The sequence below is a fragment of the Thunnus maccoyii genome, chromosome 7 (genome assembly GCF_910596095.1).
Source record: "Thunnus maccoyii chromosome 7, fThuMac1.1, whole genome shotgun sequence".
Taxonomy (NCBI): domain Eukaryota; kingdom Metazoa; phylum Chordata; class Actinopteri; order Scombriformes; family Scombridae; genus Thunnus; species Thunnus maccoyii.
Window position 1 is genome coordinate 4674899 of NC_056539.1, and position 18572 is coordinate 4693470.

The 18572-nt window shown below is 38.0% G+C and overlaps 2 protein-coding genes across 4 annotated transcripts in view; one reads left to right on the forward strand and one right to left on the reverse strand.

The window, feature by feature from the left end:
- si:ch211-51h4.2 overlaps positions 1–12664 on the forward strand; it is an 87075-nt gene extending 74411 nt beyond the window's left edge. For both annotated transcript variants that reach the window (XM_042416184.1, XM_042416185.1), the window contains 6 exons: positions 2317–2359; positions 4340–4454; positions 5281–5383; positions 7984–8053; positions 8162–8265; positions 10516–12664. In XM_042416184.1, coding sequence (XP_042272118.1) covers positions 2317–2359; positions 4340–4454; positions 5281–5383; positions 7984–8053; positions 8162–8265; positions 10516–10732 — 652 coding nt within the window. In that variant the 3' untranslated portion in view covers positions 10733–12664. The remainder of the gene's footprint in view (positions 1–2316; positions 2360–4339; positions 4455–5280; positions 5384–7983; positions 8054–8161; positions 8266–10515) is intronic.
- Positions 12665–12757: 93 nt separating this feature from the next.
- tbl1xr1a (tbl1x receptor 1a) overlaps positions 12758–18572 on the reverse strand; it is a 52506-nt gene continuing 46691 nt past the window's right edge. For both annotated transcript variants that reach the window (XM_042416010.1, XM_042416011.1), the window contains 3 exons: positions 18294–18459; positions 17141–17242; positions 12758–17046 (listed from right to left, as the gene is read on the reverse strand). In XM_042416010.1, the coding sequence (XP_042271944.1) occupies positions 17020–17046; positions 17141–17242; positions 18294–18459 (295 nt within the window). In that variant the 3' untranslated portion in view covers positions 12758–17019. The remainder of the gene's footprint in view (positions 17047–17140; positions 17243–18293; positions 18460–18572) is intronic.

Below are 18572 nucleotides of genomic sequence, written 5' to 3' on the forward strand. Positions count from 1 at the left end.
CTGTGGAGTTGGATGGATCTATTGACCTATGTGTGTGTAAAATGACCATGGTACCACTATGTTCCTGCAGGACACACAGTGCCTGTGTAGCAGGTGTTATGCACACGATGTGCACCTGGACTGTTTGCATCATATGCTCATGTTTTCTACATTTCTTAACTTTTGCTTCTCTTCTTCACAGTGAAGTTGTGGGTTCTGTTTGTTGGGCTGCAAAGGAAAGCGGAAAGAAAAAAACTAATGAAACCTACAGCACTTTACAGCAGCAGTAGACAAATGGCCAAAATTAGAGTTTAAAATGGAAACACTGATTCATAGGTTTAGCTGTGGCCTGCCATATGTTTTACTACAATTTGTGCCTCATTTAATATTTAGCACAATATATTTTCCCCTATACTGTACTATTCTTGTATCTACCCAGGAGATCTCTCTGCGGGCTGGGAGCTGGCCGGCCTCTAGAGAAAGAGAGAGAGAGAGCCAGGGTCTATTTCAATTACTCCTAATGAAGCTTAATTAATGTAGAGGGCAGCCCTTTAAAAATAACGATTACTATTATAAATGTAAAAGAACAGAGAGAAGAATTTAGTATGAAAGCAAACTTTAGCTTCGTGATGGCACTGTAGAGCTCACTGGAAGTGTCAGCACAAATTCATAGCATATTTCAGCTCTCCACCTTGTCAGACCAGGTTTAAGTTTTGTTTCTGTGGCTTTATTAGTCATCTATAAATCTCTCCAAACTGACATGAACTACTCCTGTAATAAACTTAAGCTTGTTTGACTCCCTCACTCATAATCTTCAACCAGTAGCTAACATTTGCATCCAAAAGTCATTCATGTAAATGATACATGTATTATTTATATTAATACTACATTTATATTGCATACTTTTGATTATATTATGGGATTATGCTATTCAGGCATATTGTGTGTTTAATTATTGCATCATTAAAATCCAAGTTATCACTAACTTAATGAAGAGCAAATCAATTCATGAGAAGAAAACGTACTTTATGAATGAAAAGTCTTTATGAAAAGTACAGCATTGCAGCATTATAATATATATGTAAAACTATGGTCACACCATAGTTTTACACCATAGTAAAACTATGGTGTAGAGTTTTACGCTCCACCACTAATCGGAAGATCGGTGGTTCGATTCCCGGCTCCCCCAGTCTGCATGTTGATGTGTCCCTGGGCAAGATACTTAACCCCAAATTGCTCCTGATGGCTGTGCCATCAGCGTATGAATGTGTGTGAATGGGTGAACGTGATTCATAGTGTAAAAGAAACTAGAAAACTAGAAAGGTGCTATACAAGTACAGTCCATTTACCATTTACCATTTACCAGTACACAAAGCCCAGCTCAGCAGAGATTGGGGAGTGACGATAATAACATAGATATGTTATAGCCAAGCTTGCTTGATTATGACTCTAGCTAACATCTGGTACAGATGTATGCAGAAGCTGATGATTTGCGTAAGGATACAGAATGTTCCTCATATATTTGATCTGCTCTCTAGTATTAACAAAATAAAAATTTGATCACAAAAAAATACTCTAGCTCCCATTTAACATTTACAGAAAATATTGCAGGTGACAGTTTTTGTCTCTTGGGTGCAGTTTCTTGATATTGTTTTTTGTTAACCATGTGGTTTTCTCAAAGTCAGTTCCACTGATATCTTGTATTTCTTTTTGTTACAATTGTCTGGCTCTGATTTTCTTAAAACATACATTAAATTGCACCATCTTTAAAAAAAGAAGAGATGCAGACATCAGGGATAACAGGGAGAAATTTTTCCATTACTAGCATTAGAACCCCATAATGCATTACTCACTAATTCAATTACTGTTGTCAGGTAGGCTTAAAAAGATGAAATATGACAATGGAAAGGGATTCAAATCATGTAATTTTACTGCCTCTACCTAGGATGATGAATTTAGGGCAAGAAATCGCTCTCATAAAATGGATATTTAGTTCCACACTATTTCCTGGAAATCCTTCATGTTAGCCGTGTTAAATGACATAAAAAGAAATGAATGTAAAAAATGGTGAAAAATTGTATTATTTGTACTACATTTTACATTTCTATTTGAAGTGACACAAGGTCTTCAGACCATGTGTCAGAGAGCGAGTAATAACAATGTTGAAAGATTGAGGATTGTATGGCTGGTGCAGGTGGAGATGTTTTCCTTACATGAGGCTGCACACATGGGCATCAGGTTCTGCTTGGGTGATTTGATGAGACTATTCTGTACTCAGTTGACTACCTTTTAGCATATACACTAACATTTATGTGTATGTGTTTGTTTTTCCCTCAGGTCTGAGAAAGCAGGAGAAATTGCAACCATTCCTCTGACCAGGGTAAGACTCCATATTCCTTTTTGTGTGTTTGTGTTAGTGGGAAAGATGCCAGAATTCATTTATGAATTCTGAGGTACTCAGAATACTGAGTATTAAAGCATCTTGGATGAATGGGGAGAAAAAAAAACATTTTGCCTTCAACTTGTCGATGTCCTGTCACCTGGATGACAGTGAATATATTACATATTTATAATAAAGGTTTGTTTAATAAGAGAACGCTTGCAAATGACATCAGAACATGTCAATGTCATTAAAGGTTTAAATGAATGTTTTAAATGCATTGTTGTGATACTCAACAAGTCCACAGTTTAGACGTGAGGAAGTATCTTGTTAGGTACTATCAAAGCGTTTCTGTTGCATTTTTGATATTCGTCACTCGTTGCTCTGTCGGAACAGTTCCACTTTAACAAATGTATCAGTCCACAGCAAGTCTGAGAGATGTGCTTCAAGACGCTCTGAGTCTTCTTTTTCCCCTTTCTCACGCTTAGTGAAGCGTAATCTCCATAGGCAGCTGTTCAAGTCACACAACTTTATTAACTTTATCTATAATGAACGATCAAAGCCCCTGGTTTCACTGAGCATTCCAGTTTCACTATGTACATGTTGAGCTGCGGTGGGAGAAATCAAATACATTTTTTAAAAGAATTTTAAATGCAGTGTTCTTCTTCCTCTTCCTGCCTACTGCACTATCTTTGTCCATTGAATTGCTGGTATTAGTCAGTCTGACTGGTCACTCGCTGACCCCCCACCTCATAAATGGATGTGTTATAGTACTGATGCTGTAACACAGCAATACTGATACTTTCTCATAGGCACAGGTGGGCCCAGGCTGCATTTAGCACTTAATTAATTAAAAAGCCATTCTACAGTACATGTATGTGTGTTAAAGGCCTACGTGTTCTCTGAGAGCCTCATGCAGGGCCAGATAATAGTTTCTGCTGAAATCACCTGCTGTAACATATGATCAGCCTGTATTTGGACTCAATTACATAGGAAGCAGTGCTTATACCTTGTTAACAACTTCTTGGGTTGCTAATGGAAACATGCAGCAATTAGCTGTAGTGGCTGGCCGGGCCTGGTTGACAAATTAATTGGTACTCAAAGATCATACAACAGAGCTAGCCTGGCTTGACCTCTTTAAAGGGTACTGTAGCTCAGGAAAAAACTGAACTAGGCAAGATTTTTATGTAAAAGTAAAAATCCACACATTGTATCAGCCTAATGCACAAAGTGAGGTTTGGCTGATGCAGGTGCAGCTCGCCCTCTGACTCCTTACATGTACAAGAAGTGATGGAGCCAAAGTTAACTTAGTGTGGAACACATTTGGATGGCTAGCTGAGAGTCTGCAGGTCCTCATTCCAACCGAAGTGGTGATTTCACTTATGAGCACAACTTCAAAGAGGGAGCTAATCAGTGGAAAAGTATCAGGTGCTCTTTGGTCTGAACAATAACCTCTGACCACAAGATCAGAGAGTGATGAAAAATGAATTAAACAGGTCCCCACTGCTAAAATGACATAAAGTGGCATATATACCACATATCAGTGGAACAAAAGTCATTTCAGCATCCTGTAATAAATAGATAGACAGACAGACAGATAGATAGATAGATAGATAGATAGATAGATAGATAGATAGATAGATAGATAGATAGATAGATAGATAGACAGACTGAGCAGAGAGAGATGTCACAGAATTAGTTTAAACTTAACCTGTTGATGGTGCTAGAGGAAAAGTCAGAGGATTCATTCTCCGGGAATCAAACATTCCAGTCTGGGCCAAAGTGATGAACTGACCAACCAACAGACCAACACTGGCCATAGAGCCATGCTGCTAGCACTTTAACCGTGCGGTAACCTCAAATCTTAAATAGCTGTAAGATTTTCTAAAGTACAAACCCCTTCCTTCCTTCCTTCCTTATATGCTTCTCTCATTGTCAACACCCGCCTACATCCATCACCCTCCCCACCAATCCATGTAGATTATTAATGAACGTTACAGGGCGTACTCCTGGGTGGCTGAGCTGATCCAGGTGTTTATTGCCATCAGCGTCACTGTCTCTTTCCTGGTGATGGGATCTGCCATGAAGCACACCAGTAAGTATGTCACTCTGTCTTACTGAAAACTGCCACAGAGACAGTTAGATTTTAAGATAAAGTATTTTGTGTTATTTTTACTGTAGTAAAAAGTAGAAGTAGTAATGCTAATAACAGAAGAAGGCTGTGTAGTAGTAGTCAGATTAGCAGTGCATAGTGTTATGAGTACTTCAGACAGACTAAAAGTACAACAGTTCATTTAGGTATAAAGTCTTACAAGTGTAATGACTGACTGTTGTGTTTCTGTCCATCTCGTTGTCGCAAGAAAAACGACAGTATAGGTCTAAAATTCAGGCCGGCAAAAACGACCTATAGTTAGGTTTACGCCATTTAGCGGCCGTAGTAATTATGAGCCAGGGAGGTGACGCAGTTCAAATGACTTCAATATAAGATGACTTGATGAGATGATTTTTTTGGTAGATGGTTAGATAGATAGTGGACTTTGCTGCAGGAGACCATTGTTCTCTTCCCGTTTCCAAACGCAAGTTGGGACATTTTTGATAAAAAAGGGAACGTTGTGGTGTTTACTGTTGCCATGACGATGAAGGATGCTAACTTTAAGGAAGTATAAACCACGTTTCAAGTGATTATTTTAACCCAAACCATGATCTTTCCCTAACTCTAGCCAAACCAGGCACCAACCAGACCGTAATCACAGTGTTGTCACATTTTAACATCATTATTTTTTAACAGTGATTTGTAACAGTTTTGGAAAGCTGGAGTGCATTACTACGTCCTCTAGTAGGCATAAATGTAACTATGGGTCGTTTTTGCCCGCCTTAGTTTTATTCTGTCATTGTTTTATGAGGATGTGTTGTTTTGTCAGTTGATGGTCTGGTGAGCTCGTTGTGGAGCAGCAGACTGGAGTGGCTGTCTAAAGCCTGGGAGCGAAACCTGCCAAACAAACAGCACATCTGCTCAGCTAGAAGGTGAGTATTCACAATGAGTGAGAGGGGAGTGAAAGCAAAGGGTTAGGTTTGGTGTTTCACCAGCACCACCAACCAAAAGACACAGTGTTTAATGGAAAATGGCAATGTAAAAGATCTGAAAGAGGACATGTAAGGGGGCACACTTTTTTGAGATCTGATGGCTTTGAGCATGTGGGTGGGTGCTAGGTTGTTGTGCCAGGTAGAAGTGACCAATGTTGGGTGTTGATACAGAAAGTAGCCAGTCTGAAGTAATTGATATAATTTAATTTAATTTCTTTTACTTATTGTATTTAATTATTTAATTTAATTTAATCAAATGTATTTTATTTAAATATATTTTTTTCAGTTAATTTAATATAATTTCATGTGTTTTAATAATTTTATTTAATAATTAATTGTATTTTTTTTGGTTATTTAACTTGTATTTAATATAATTATTTAATGTTATATAATAAATTCAACTAAATATATTTAATTGAATTTGAATGTAATTATTTTATTTAGTTATTATTATGTTATTTATCAAAAATAATATAGTTGATGAATTTAAATTAATGTAATAATTTGATTTAATTTAAAGTTATTTAATTTAATTTAATCCAATCAGATTGATTGCATTTAATCTATTTAATTTAATGTACTCAAACTTAATTTTATTTAATTCAATTTATTTTATTTTATCTAATTTAACATTTATTTTATGTCATCTTAAATCTCATAATTGTATTTGAGTAAATTTAATGTAATAATCAAATGTATTAAATTTTATAGATTTTTTCTTGTAGTTTATTTAATTTTACTGAATTCCGTCTACTTTAATTGTATTTTATTTAATTTTATTGAATTTAATTACACCTAACCTTTAGTTTATTCTATTTAATATACTTTAATGTAATACATTGCTGCTTGAAAGTTTGTGAACCGTTTAGAATTTTCTGTATTTCTGCATAAATATGACCTAAAACGTGATCAGATTGTCCTAAAACTAGATAAAGTGAACCCAATTAAACAAATGAGACAAAAAATAAACTTATTCATTTATTTATTGAGGAAAATTATCCAATCTTACATATTTGTGTGAGGCAAAAGTATGAGAACCCTTGCTTTCAGTAACTGGTGTGACTCAGTTTTGTAGCAGTAACTGTTTATCAGCCCTGCACATCAGCTTGGAGGAATTTCAGCCCAGTCCTCCTTACAGAACAGTCTCAACTCAGGGATGTTGGTGGGCTTCTTTGCATGAACTGCCTGCTTCAGGTCCTTCCACAGCATTTCTATTGGATTAAGGTCAGGACTTTGACTTGGCCATTCCAAAACATTATCTTTCTTCTGCTCTAACCACTCTTTGGTAGAACGACTTGTGTGTTTAGGGCCGTTGTCATGACCCACTTTCTGTTGAGCTTCAGTTCGCAGACAGATACCTTGACATTTTCCTGTAGAATTTGCTGGTACAACTCAGAACTCACAGCTGCTTCAATGATTGCAAGCCGTCCTGGTCCAGAGGCAGCAAAGCAGCCCAAACTATGATACTATCACCACCATGTTTCACAGACGGGTTCAGGTTCTTAGGCTGGAATGCAGTGTTTGCTCATCACCAAACATAATGCTTCTCATTCAAGCTGAAAAGTTCGATTTTGGTCTCATCCATCCACAGGACATTCTTTCAATCACCTTCTGGCTTATCCACTTGGTCTTTAGCGACTCATGAACATTGACTGTAGCAACTGCAAGAGAGGCCTTTAGTTTCCTAGACGTTACCGTAGGGTCCCTTGTGGCCTCCCAAAGTATTACATGCCTGCTCTTGGTGTGATCTTTGTTGTTCAACCACTCCTGGTGTAAGAACAATGGTGTTGGATGTCTTCAATTTGGACATGATCTGCCTGACAGTCAACTGGTGGAGTCCAAACTCTTTAGAAATGGTTTTGTAACATTTTCCAGCCTGGTGAGCATCAACAACTCTTCCTCTAAGGTCCTCAGAAATCTCCTTTGTTCGAGCCATGACACACTTCCACAAACCTGTGTTTTGAAGCTCAGACTTTGATAGTGAAGACCCAGATTTCTCTTCTTTAAATAAGGCAGGGCCTCCTAGACTCATACTTGATTGTCATCCAATTGATTAAAACACCCAACTCTAATTTCCCCTTCAAATGAATTGATAATCCTAGAGGTACTTTTGCCACGCACAAATATGTAACATTAGATCATTTTCTTCAAAAAATAGACAAACGTAGTGAAAGGTTTTTGTCTCATTTGTTTAACTGATGTCTCTTAATCTAGTGTTAGGACTTGAATGGAAATCCGATCACGTTTTAGGTCATATTTATGCAGAAACAGTGCAAATTCTAAAGGGTTCACAAACTTTCAAGCAGCACTGTGTTTCCACAAAAGTCAGTCAAACTAATTTCACAGTCTGTTTATTGCCAGCTACTCGCTTTGTCTCTGCCTACTACTCGCTTTGTCGCCTTACTAGTTTATTATTTAATCTGCAGTGTAGAAGAAGAGCGTCCATGCATGACATATAATTCAGCTGAAACAGTTCTCAGATGTTTACTTTGACTAATTAAATTGATTTTATGCTCCTCATCTATTTTTCTCTCTTCCAGCGTGGCGAAAGGATTCATGTCACTGCTTGGATTTAGTGTCATCTTTATCGTGTCAGTGTGTGATCCCAGGGTAAATGACTCACACACACATTAATGGTAGTGACTAGGAAAATGAAGATTGATGATAATGAACTGTTGGTCTGCAATTCTGCTAGTCACTGTTTTCTCTATCCTTCAGGGGTTTGTTGTCATGTTGGACAAAGTTGTGTCATTCTCCCTCAACACTGAGGTGGGACTGTTTGTCTTCATCATGCTGAGAGAATCCAGAGAAGATCGATTCCAGTGAGTACTTTTCCAAATTCATCTGTCATGTTTAGGGGTTGAGAGATATGAGTATGTTTGAAGTCAGTGAGTAGATATTCATTAAGCTTCATTTTGTTTTGTTTTGCAAAAAACATGTAATCTATTGCTGTAATTACTAGTTCTGCTATTACTGCTGCAGCTTTCATACTTCCTGAATAACCTTGTCATAGTAACCTCATTTTGACCCACACAGAAGCTACAGCTTTAATCAATGTGCTCATTTGTTTTGTTATGACAGCTCTGTCATAATACAACATAATACAACATAATACATCGAGCATATTAAGTTTTAGATTAAATCCAATCAAAATATTATGAAAAGCAATAATAGCACATGAGCACATCTCATAATTTGCATACTATTTTATAGAAGATTAAAAAAACTAAATAAAAACAAATCAAACAATGAAATAAGGTGAAATACAATACAATTTAGTATAAGAATTTCATTTTTATGTATGTATTTATTGTGTCAGATGTGAAATGGAAAGCATACGTCAAAAGGACAATTATTAAGCTTTTTTCTTTACAACTGAATTCATTATTTTTCATTGTGACATGAATTTCGCTGCCACAACAAAACCTCGTCTCTCTGAAGTCCCTGTTTGAGAGTGGAGAGAAATGACCCTCCCAAATGGTTGGGGCCCTTCCCAGTGGTGGAATGACCGACCTGCATGTCTATTCCATATCCCCTAAATATGTCCAACATAAACCACAATGCAGATCTGTTCAATTGGTGGTTTACAGTATTGTAAATTGTCTGACTTTATATTGCAGTCAGTGGGTAACCTTTCAGAAGAAAAGTGGAAAGAATGACTCAAGGTTACTTCCCTCATTTCCCGTCAGTTCGCGTATTGTTCTGTGTGGTTTCCGTTCTTTTAATGTTGAGGTGGCTGCATCTACTATGGAAACATCTACCATATGTTCTCCATGCTCCTCAGCTCTTGTGCAGCCTCCTGTACATCCTCAACGGTCTGTGGACCGTTGCTCCAGTGGATTTGAATCCTCGTGAACAGAGTTTGGAAACAAATGCCTTTCTCTTTGAGCACTTTTTTAATTCCCCTGTAGGCTCTGCACTTCTCCATCACGTCAAAGGCATAATCATGGTCTAAGAAAATCTGCATGTTACTTGTGTGAACTTTCTTCTTCCAAGCCAACTTCAGGATGGTTTCTCTAACATCAAACTGCAGAAAGTTTATAATGATGGACCTTGGAGTAGCATTGGGTCCTGGCTTCTGTGTCAGAGCTCTATGAGCGCGTTGAATTTGGAGACTCTGTAGTCACATTTTCCACAAACTTAATCATCAAGTCGCCCTCGTAGTCCTCAGGTACATCCGAATGTTGTTTCTTCTAGATCTGCTTTCCAGATCGATCATTTTTTTCCTGCAGCCTGTGTTGTTCTTCCAGCAGACTTAGCAGGCCTCTTTGGTTACAGTGCTGCATGCTTCCACATCTGAAATGCACTCCTCCGCCTCAGTGATAGCCTGTTCTTGGGCTTGGAGTGTCGCCCCGGTTAAGCTTGTGTTTTAGCACTGTCAGCTCTTCCCTCAAGTCCTTCCTCAAATCCCCCTTAAGCTCAGAAATAGCCATGTATACATCTTTTTTAAAGTCTCAGAGGTCTTTAGAGATAGACGACATTTCATGGAGCAGCTCATCTCCAGGCTCAGTGGCTTCTTTTCTGCTAGCTAGCACAACGCCATTTTCCTCGGTGGGCTCCATTATATCTGTTTTCGACGATAATTGTTTAATTACCCGCTTATTGGTACTCTTCTGACCTCTCTATGATTTCCCCCTACTCATTTCTGTCCCCTCAAAGTTTGCAAGTTAAAATTTTCAAGAAGGGGGTTGTTTTTAGGACCGATTGAGTCAGAGTAAATAACTATCCCAAGCATAGCTTCACCGGAAGTCCCCACATGCGCACATTTTCAAGTTGATTGTGATTTGTAAAGGGGAAAATGCATGCATTCATACGTGCACACAGTTTTATAAACCTGGTTATTTTTTGGCCATTTTCAGCTTTTGTGTACATGTGAACCTTTGATTTGGATTCTATGCACTGTTTTACAAATGAGGTCCTCGGTGAGGTTTAAGATGTTAAAAAAGAATCACTGGACAACATCAATTAACAAAAGAATCTGTTTGGTTAGTTTCATACTCTGCTATGCAATGATCTACAGCAACCAAGGTTTAACAGCATTGAAAGCTTGTCTCTTTCTCCTTGTCTTCCAGACACCTTTCAGTCCCTCTCCCAGTAGGTGACTGTGTTTTCAGCCTCACTTGGCTGCTCCCCACGTACTTCCTGTTTGCAGTAACCTATGATGTCCTGCAGACCCTGGCAGACGTGGCTCATTACCTGCCTCTCTACAGTCACAGTCAGAGGCCATACAACCACAGCTACAGCCTGACAGGGAGCTCAGCATCACCCAATCTCTCCGTCCTGCTCTGATCTGCAAGCAGCAAGTTAAGAGATGGACCGATAGGACTTGATATTGCCAAAAATTAGACGCTTAGCAAGTGCTTTTTATCATGTATTCAAGCTTATTATACAATTTGAAAACTTGAAACGCACACATGATTTGCTTTTGGCAGCCATTACTGTGCTACACTTCAGCGTGGTCAGTAATGGAAATTCTTGTGCAGGGAACGCTTTTTTGTTACCTTGTTCAACCATAGTGGCCATCCCTACTATACAAACTATACTCTTTTTTTTTTTTAAATCCCCAAAAAACAGAAACACTCTCATGTGCCAAAGGATCTCCCACCAGACACTAGTGACCAGATGTATAAATGATGCATAAGCACAATATCTCTAACTCCATCCTTTATGTAGACGTACTCATCAAAGTAATTGCTGAGATCTCAGAAAGAAACAACACTTAAACTGCTCCAACGGGGAAACAAACACAATCAGACAGGCTGTTAACAAGCCAACAGTTCTGCACAGGCTGTAAACTATGATGGGTGGTCACAACGGACACATTCTACTGTTCACTTTCATTTCCTCCTCAGATAAATTGGACATGCTTTGGGTTGAATACCTGTGTGCTCGTATCATTGCTCATGTTTGTTGCCTCGTTAGACCACAATGTTATCGCCTTCTGACAACAGTTACTTTGGTGAGTGTTAAAACTGATAGAATCGATGACTTGAAATTAAAACTCAAGTTGCAATAAATCTTAGTTTTCCTTTAAGTTGAACTACTATTGTGTAATAAATTTGGTCAATATTTGTATTGACATTAGAGCAGTATTCTTGCTGTATTGAAGTTTTCAGTTTTCATTTTATGCTTTATCATGATGATAAAGATGCACAGACATCACTGTGTTTTACAGATGTGATGAATTAATACTAACATGGGCACACCTGCATAAACAACAGTTAGCCCCACCAGATTCCTGGTTCAACTCTGGAATTTGGTTCCAGTTGAACAGGAATATTGGTGATATTTTTCTTCTACCACACTGTTGTATTCAATCACAGATCTATTGTATTGATATGCAATCAATTGATCAAGGGCATGTCTACATCTGTTTACAGTATGGCTAACTGGGAATGACAATTCTCCAAACGTGCACAATTTCACAGTGACTTGAGATTTATATAACATTATGCATGTGTGTATGCATGGCATATATTTTTTTAAAAATTGATATTTGTCTGCATTTTAGTCTTGAACCTACACAGAGTTTTATACATCTGGCCCCTGGTGTTGTAGAGCTCTAACTTTTTTTTAATCAACTGACATTTGTTTAGATGGAAATGTATATTATAATTTTCACCAAAGCTATATTATCATGAGATTAGGAAATTTAAAATTACTGCTTAAGAACATTTTCAAGCAGTCCCTAAAAGGACCCACACCCTCATCATCTTATTTTAACCATCAGTTGTCATCAAAAACTAAACCATAAATACAGTAGTGAACTCTAATGTAATTCTAATGCTATTCCTCTTAATTATTTGAATTTACCAACCACTGGGTCACTTTCAGTTTCATTACTGTTTGTTCTCATCAAATCCTATAAATAAAAATCAATAATTGAGCTCATTTCTGCAACACAGAGGGTCTACTAACTCTACGGTACAACCTGTGACCTAAAGGTTCATTTAGGAGATGAGAATCCAAATGGGTTCAACTTCCCTTCATGTGAAGGGGAAAAAAATCCCTCCCACTTGAAATGATCCCTGCTGTGGGAACATACAATGAGAATGAAGCATGCTTATTTAGTTTCACATAGTAGTTTGCTGTGCACCACAGAAAGCACCAGCATGAGGGAGGGAGGTTCAAGCTCTTTGAATGTTTTATTGATTTATTAAAGCCCCTGAAGTTGATGATTTCTTTGTGTTCTGACATGAATAAATATCTGTTAACATGGAATTATGATTGTCATTAAGATCAGTTACTCCACGGTGTTCTCCACACGGTATTTCTACACACACACACACACATACACAAATAAAAACTCAAAACTCTTATCAAAATATATTTTATTCTGGACTTTTGTTTCACTGATCTGACTTAAATGATAACAGATCGATGTGATGCGAAAAAAAACAAACAAAAAAAACAAAAACAAAGGCTTTGAGACCCCATGGGAGAGATGCTGCTGGGCTGACATGATGCTCTGTTATGGCGGCACAGATAAAGGCTGACTCAGCAACTTTGGCCAATCAAATAAAATAAAATGAAAAAAAGATCACTGAACTGTGTGGCACAGACTTAAGGATGACATGAACGCATCAGTCTTTGAGATATCTTTTTGGATTTTGTTACCGTTGGCTGAAGTGCTTTAAATACAGGAAGGAGAAAACAAAGGGAGCTCAGTGGGAACACATGAAATCTCAGCTAGTCCATTAGTAAAAATTTCCAATTTACTACAGGGGATACAGAAGAAGTCAGTCTACTCAACGGGCTGATTTGAAGGCAAATGTTGTGTTTTTGTGTCTTGCAGGTCAAGTACGGAATTATATTTGTCTCAATTTGAGTGCACAATGCAACATTTTGAGCACATCATTTATTTTTGGAGAGAGCACTTCCCTACTTCCTTAATGATCAATGATCCTACTAACGATTGGTTTGGAGACATTAAACTGTAAACAAGTGTCTAAGGGTTTGAGGGTTCACAGAGCAGGAATCTGAGAGGCCAAATTAATAAAACCAAGAGAGCAGTTATCGTGGACAGACTTTTATCTGCTCAAATTTAATTATTCTTTACATGATGAAAATGTTTCTACAAAATATAGTTCATGTTTGTGCTTAAAATGTGCCATTGCGCACTCAAAATTGTGACACAAATATAATTCCATACTAGACCACAGAGATTATATCTGCTTCCAGAGCAACTTTCTCCTCAAAACATCTGTATGACACCCAACTTTAGCAATGAAAAAAGGGGGGCAGAAAAATTCCCCAGAGTCTTGGCTTGATTGAAAAATTACAATTTTATTCAATTTTAAGATTCACTTTTTTTTTTGAATTGTCTTTCTGTGTAAGCCAAGAGGAGTTTCAGGAGAAAATAATTTTCTCCCTTGCACATTTTGGGACAATGTTTCCCAAAAAGATTCAAGCAAAAGAAAAAGTAAAACATGTCTTTATTAAAACATAGACAAATTTAGTGGTAATTTTCTCCTGGGAAATCCCTCCCAGTCAAGGTGCCTTCAGAATGACAGCTCAGCTCAGTGAGCTTTACATTACAGGGTCAACCTTTACTATCTGCAATAGCATCAAAGTATGAAAACAAAATCTTTCAATTTATAGAACATGTAAATTAACACTGCCAATAAATCATCAATTCACATTTTTCAAATCTACAAAGAAATTACAAAAATGTAACTTTAAATTTTTTCTTTAAAAGAGTATAAAATGTCTTGTCAGTGGGGAACGTCAGAATAAAATTTGAGCAGAACTTGGGTGGTGAAGAACCAAGAATGAGGGTGAAAGGGTAGATGAATTCAAATGTCTGTTTTACTGTTTTTAATTCACCAAGACTGTCATGTTGTGGGGGTAAAAGACTGTACATTTGACCCTTAGCTACTGTAAGTCTTGTGTGTCTGGTTTGTTTATTTCCTTCAAAACAACATACATGTAGTTAAGTTTTCCCCCCACATTGTGAAAAGTAATCAAAACAGACAAAAACTAAAATGTTCCCATATTGCGTTAATGTTGGATCTGCTTTCGCGCTTGGTTCCCAAAAGTGTACTTGTGAAAATTCAATTCTCATTTGTTGCATTTACACTGGAATGAGACGTTTTTTGATGTATATCTGTCTCAACAAATGTTCGCCTGTTTGACAAACAGCCCCTCCCCTCCACTCCGCGCCAGAGAAATTTGGGTGGCCATGTTATTAAAAATAGTAAAAAAGACAAATTAAAAATCTAGAGTTTCAATTATAAAAATATTTTATAGGGACAGAGCTACTTTAACATCATTAAAGTTATTGTTTAAATTAAACCTCAAAGAGGGCAGAGCCAAGAGATCAGGGTTTTCTAAAGCAAGTTAGTATGCTGGCAAATTTGAATGACAAAGCCAGAACTTTGGTCAAAAAGAAAAAAGAAAAAAAAATTCATTCATTCATTCATGACCACGGTAATTGTGACACATATATGGCTATTCTGAAGTTGGGAAAATTAGCTAGCTAAGCCAATTAGCTTAGAACAGCTGGCTGTGTCCTAAAATGCTCCCTGTTTACTATGTAGTGCACTAATACTTACTTTCTGCCACTTTATTTGGGTATCCAAATTCTGAATGTCCAAAATGATTATTTATGCTCTATTTAGCACCTTCACAAAAGTAGCATATTCACTACTTTTTGCTAACAATCTCATTTGCATCTCATTTGACAGACACTGAAATTAGTCATATTACTACACCTGTCAGTGACGCAAAATGATGATTCAATCCAAAATCTTAATTCACTGTCACTATGGAGTTAATAATTGAGTCTCTATTATATAGGAAATAGCAGATGAGGGAGTGATTTCAGACACATCTTCATGCCACATTCCTGTACATAATTATGAACAGCCAAGTGGAATAAACTGTTCAGTCTCCTAGTTGTAATTCAGAGTCAGAGATATGGTTGTAAAATAGCTGCTATATTAAATCTAATATCAACACTAATATAGTCTATTCAGCTAACAAGAAAGAACCATTAAACTATGTGTATTTGGTTTCACTTGTTAACAAACCACCACAAATGTGTAACACAAGCTACAAAGTTGATTTAGGCTATTTGAGTAACACCTGAACACTCCAGGTTGAAATAACAGCAAGTTCTTTAGCTCTTCCAGTTCTGCCATGATTGTGTGAATGCATTAACAGAGCAAAGCTTTAGAGTCTAATATAAGCTACTTCCTCTGTTACTCGGGAGATTTTTCTTTGGCTTTGCCCTCTGTGGTTTAACTCAGTATTTCTGCATCCGGAGCATCTACCTCTGAGAATATTACATCTCCAGAAACTAAAAATAGCACAACAATTTTAATGGGATGATCAGCTGACATTTTTTTTACTGCCACACTTCAGGGCACATCATGCATGTTTAATGATTTGAGGCCTTTGAGGATGTCAATGAATCAGATTAGAAATATTTGAAATCTGCCAAATGATGAACTCACCAAAGCCTTACTCAGCAATGTAAAGGAGGACACTATTCAGAGTTATTTATGTACATCTGTATGTGGGTAAAAAGAGCTGCTAGAGAACCTACTGGCTGAGTATGTGATTTGAGATGGGACCTGACTTGCTGTTGCATCTTTATCTAAAACACAGAACAGCATTGGACATTCAGCGAAGTGGAGGGAACAGTCAGCTTCTTGCCAGTCAGACAGATAACCGCTATGGCTGAAGAGTCCAGAGAGAAGAACTGTGGATAAATCCATCTAGATCAAATAGTGCACAAAGGAACTGTTTTTAAAGCATCTAGATGTACATCATCAGTGTCATGTGCCCAGGTGGATGTACACGGGTGATCCAGAATATGTCCTCTGGAAAAAGACAACACCTGAATTACTGCATTTCAAGGTTAACTTCAGAAACCATTACTGAAATACATGGAGAAAAAGCCTTTAGGTTTGCCACATTGGTTTGAAATCATGACAAGGACAGTTTGGAACTGTTTGGTGTGCATGTCCAAGTAGGTACGTACTTCTCCACTTAATAAAACTCTGACCTGACCGAGCCCTGCCCCCTCCCCCAAAGATAAAAAATATAAAAACATTGAAACAAGAGATCCGAAATTTAAAAAAACTAAGTGCCATCCTATTTTATGGTGGTGAAGTTGATATGTCTGCACAATGAGATCCAACTAGTAACAAAGATCAACACTTTTTTCATTGTTTTTCATTTTGATGACAATGAGCATGGTTTAAAGATCAAAAAAAGCAAAATAGCTTCCAAATTTTGGTACATATACGGATCTGTAACTTTTTTTTTGTCTATCAGTTTTTTTCTTTTTTTCACTGCGTCCCTTCTGCATCTCTGTTAGAGTCTGCACAGATAGAGAGGGGCGTGTCCATCCGCCCGTTTATCCGTCCGTCTGTCCGTCCATCTGTTCATCCCTGTGTCTGGACCTGCTGTGTCGGGTGCTTGCTTGCTTCCTGTTCCTGTTTCCTGCTTCCTGTCTCTGTCAGTGGGCGGGGCCATAGTCGTAAGCGTGAGCAGTACGCAGGGCAGGCAGGGACAGTCATTTGGCTATGTACACATTCATGGTCGGTCCATGGCTTCCAACAGCAGCACTATTTCCGAAGGTCTAGTACACACACCTGGGAAAGAGGAGGAAAAAGTTCTGTCTCAGTTCTTCACATTGATTTATTCCAAATTAAACGTAGATATATGGAGCTAAAGTGCTTGACTTACAGATCCGTCTGATGCACTGGCTCCCACTTTGTCCCCTGCTGCATTCCAGCAAACCTCGAAGATTCCACCCGTCCCTCTGTAACTGTGGACTAAGGCGCCTGTCTGCAGACACAAGAGACGGAGAAAGAAAGCATTAACGGAGAGAAAATTGAGGGGCATGCAGGCAACTTCCAGGAAATCTATTATTTTTATGTAAATTTATTTCATGATGAATTTTTTTGCTGCATTTTGACCAACAACTCAAACCAAGGTGTGCATAATATACAAAAGACCACAGCAGGAGCCTTAAAGCCACATTGATTTTCTTTGGCCACCTGGGGGCAGCAGAATAAGCTGTAAACAACACTGACACCTTAGTAGCGAGGTTACATTGCTGTCTCCGTCTCTTCTCTGCTCCACTCTGTCTTTCTTTGTGTTATGGATGTAGAAATAGCTGAAGGTCTGTCAACCCTGAATCAATGAATCCTACTTTGCAAATTAGTTTATTGAAGAACACTTATTTTAACACTTTAATATCCTAAAATTAGAAGTGTAATAAAAACTAAGACAGGATTGTTACGCCTATTTCCACTTTTATTTGAATACAAATACAAATAATTTTGCTGCCTAAACAAATACAGACACAAATACAAATACTGGGCTCTCTGCACATCCCTGACAGCAACAGTGTTTGGATCTCTGGCAGTGAGGTCCACAAGCACACCTGCAATTACCGCTTAATGCTATATGTTGCCCCCAAAGAAAACAAAACGGGGATCTTCAAGATTGTTACTTTAAGGCAAACTCATTAGCAAACATTTACCAACTTATACTTTCAACTGACAGAGCAATGCCAGTATTTATCTGGAGTTGTGTTTCTGACCACCTGACACCAGAGCTAAACTTAAGCTCTGGTTTTGTCTCACCAACTCCTGAGAAAAATATCTGACTCTTGCTTGTTGCTAGAGGTTCCCATTTGTACCAGCCAGCTAGTCACTATCTTTGTGTCTATGCCACTTAATGGGCAGGTAGCACTGTGGTTTTATCAGAGCAGAAGTGCAGCTGTAAGCTGCAAACTGACCTAGAAGAATTCAGGTTAAAAGGGTGCACATGCTGTTGTGAAGTGTGCACAAATACACTCATATACACACTGTCAGTCCTATTTTCTTCCTACCTGTGTATTCCAGATGTGCACACATTTGTCAAAGGACCCACTGGCCAAATGCCGACCGTCAGGGCTGAAAGCCACACTGTAGACTGGCTCCTGGTGTTTGGTCAGCGTATGGATACAGATGCCTCTCTCCACGTCCCAAAGACGAACTGTTGAGTCAAACGATGCACTGTGGAAGTAGGAGACATGAACAAACAGGTTACAGAGGTGCTGCTGTTCAATCTGGACATAGAACAACAAAGGTAGAGCAAGAAGGATGACTCAAATATAGCTTTATTTTAC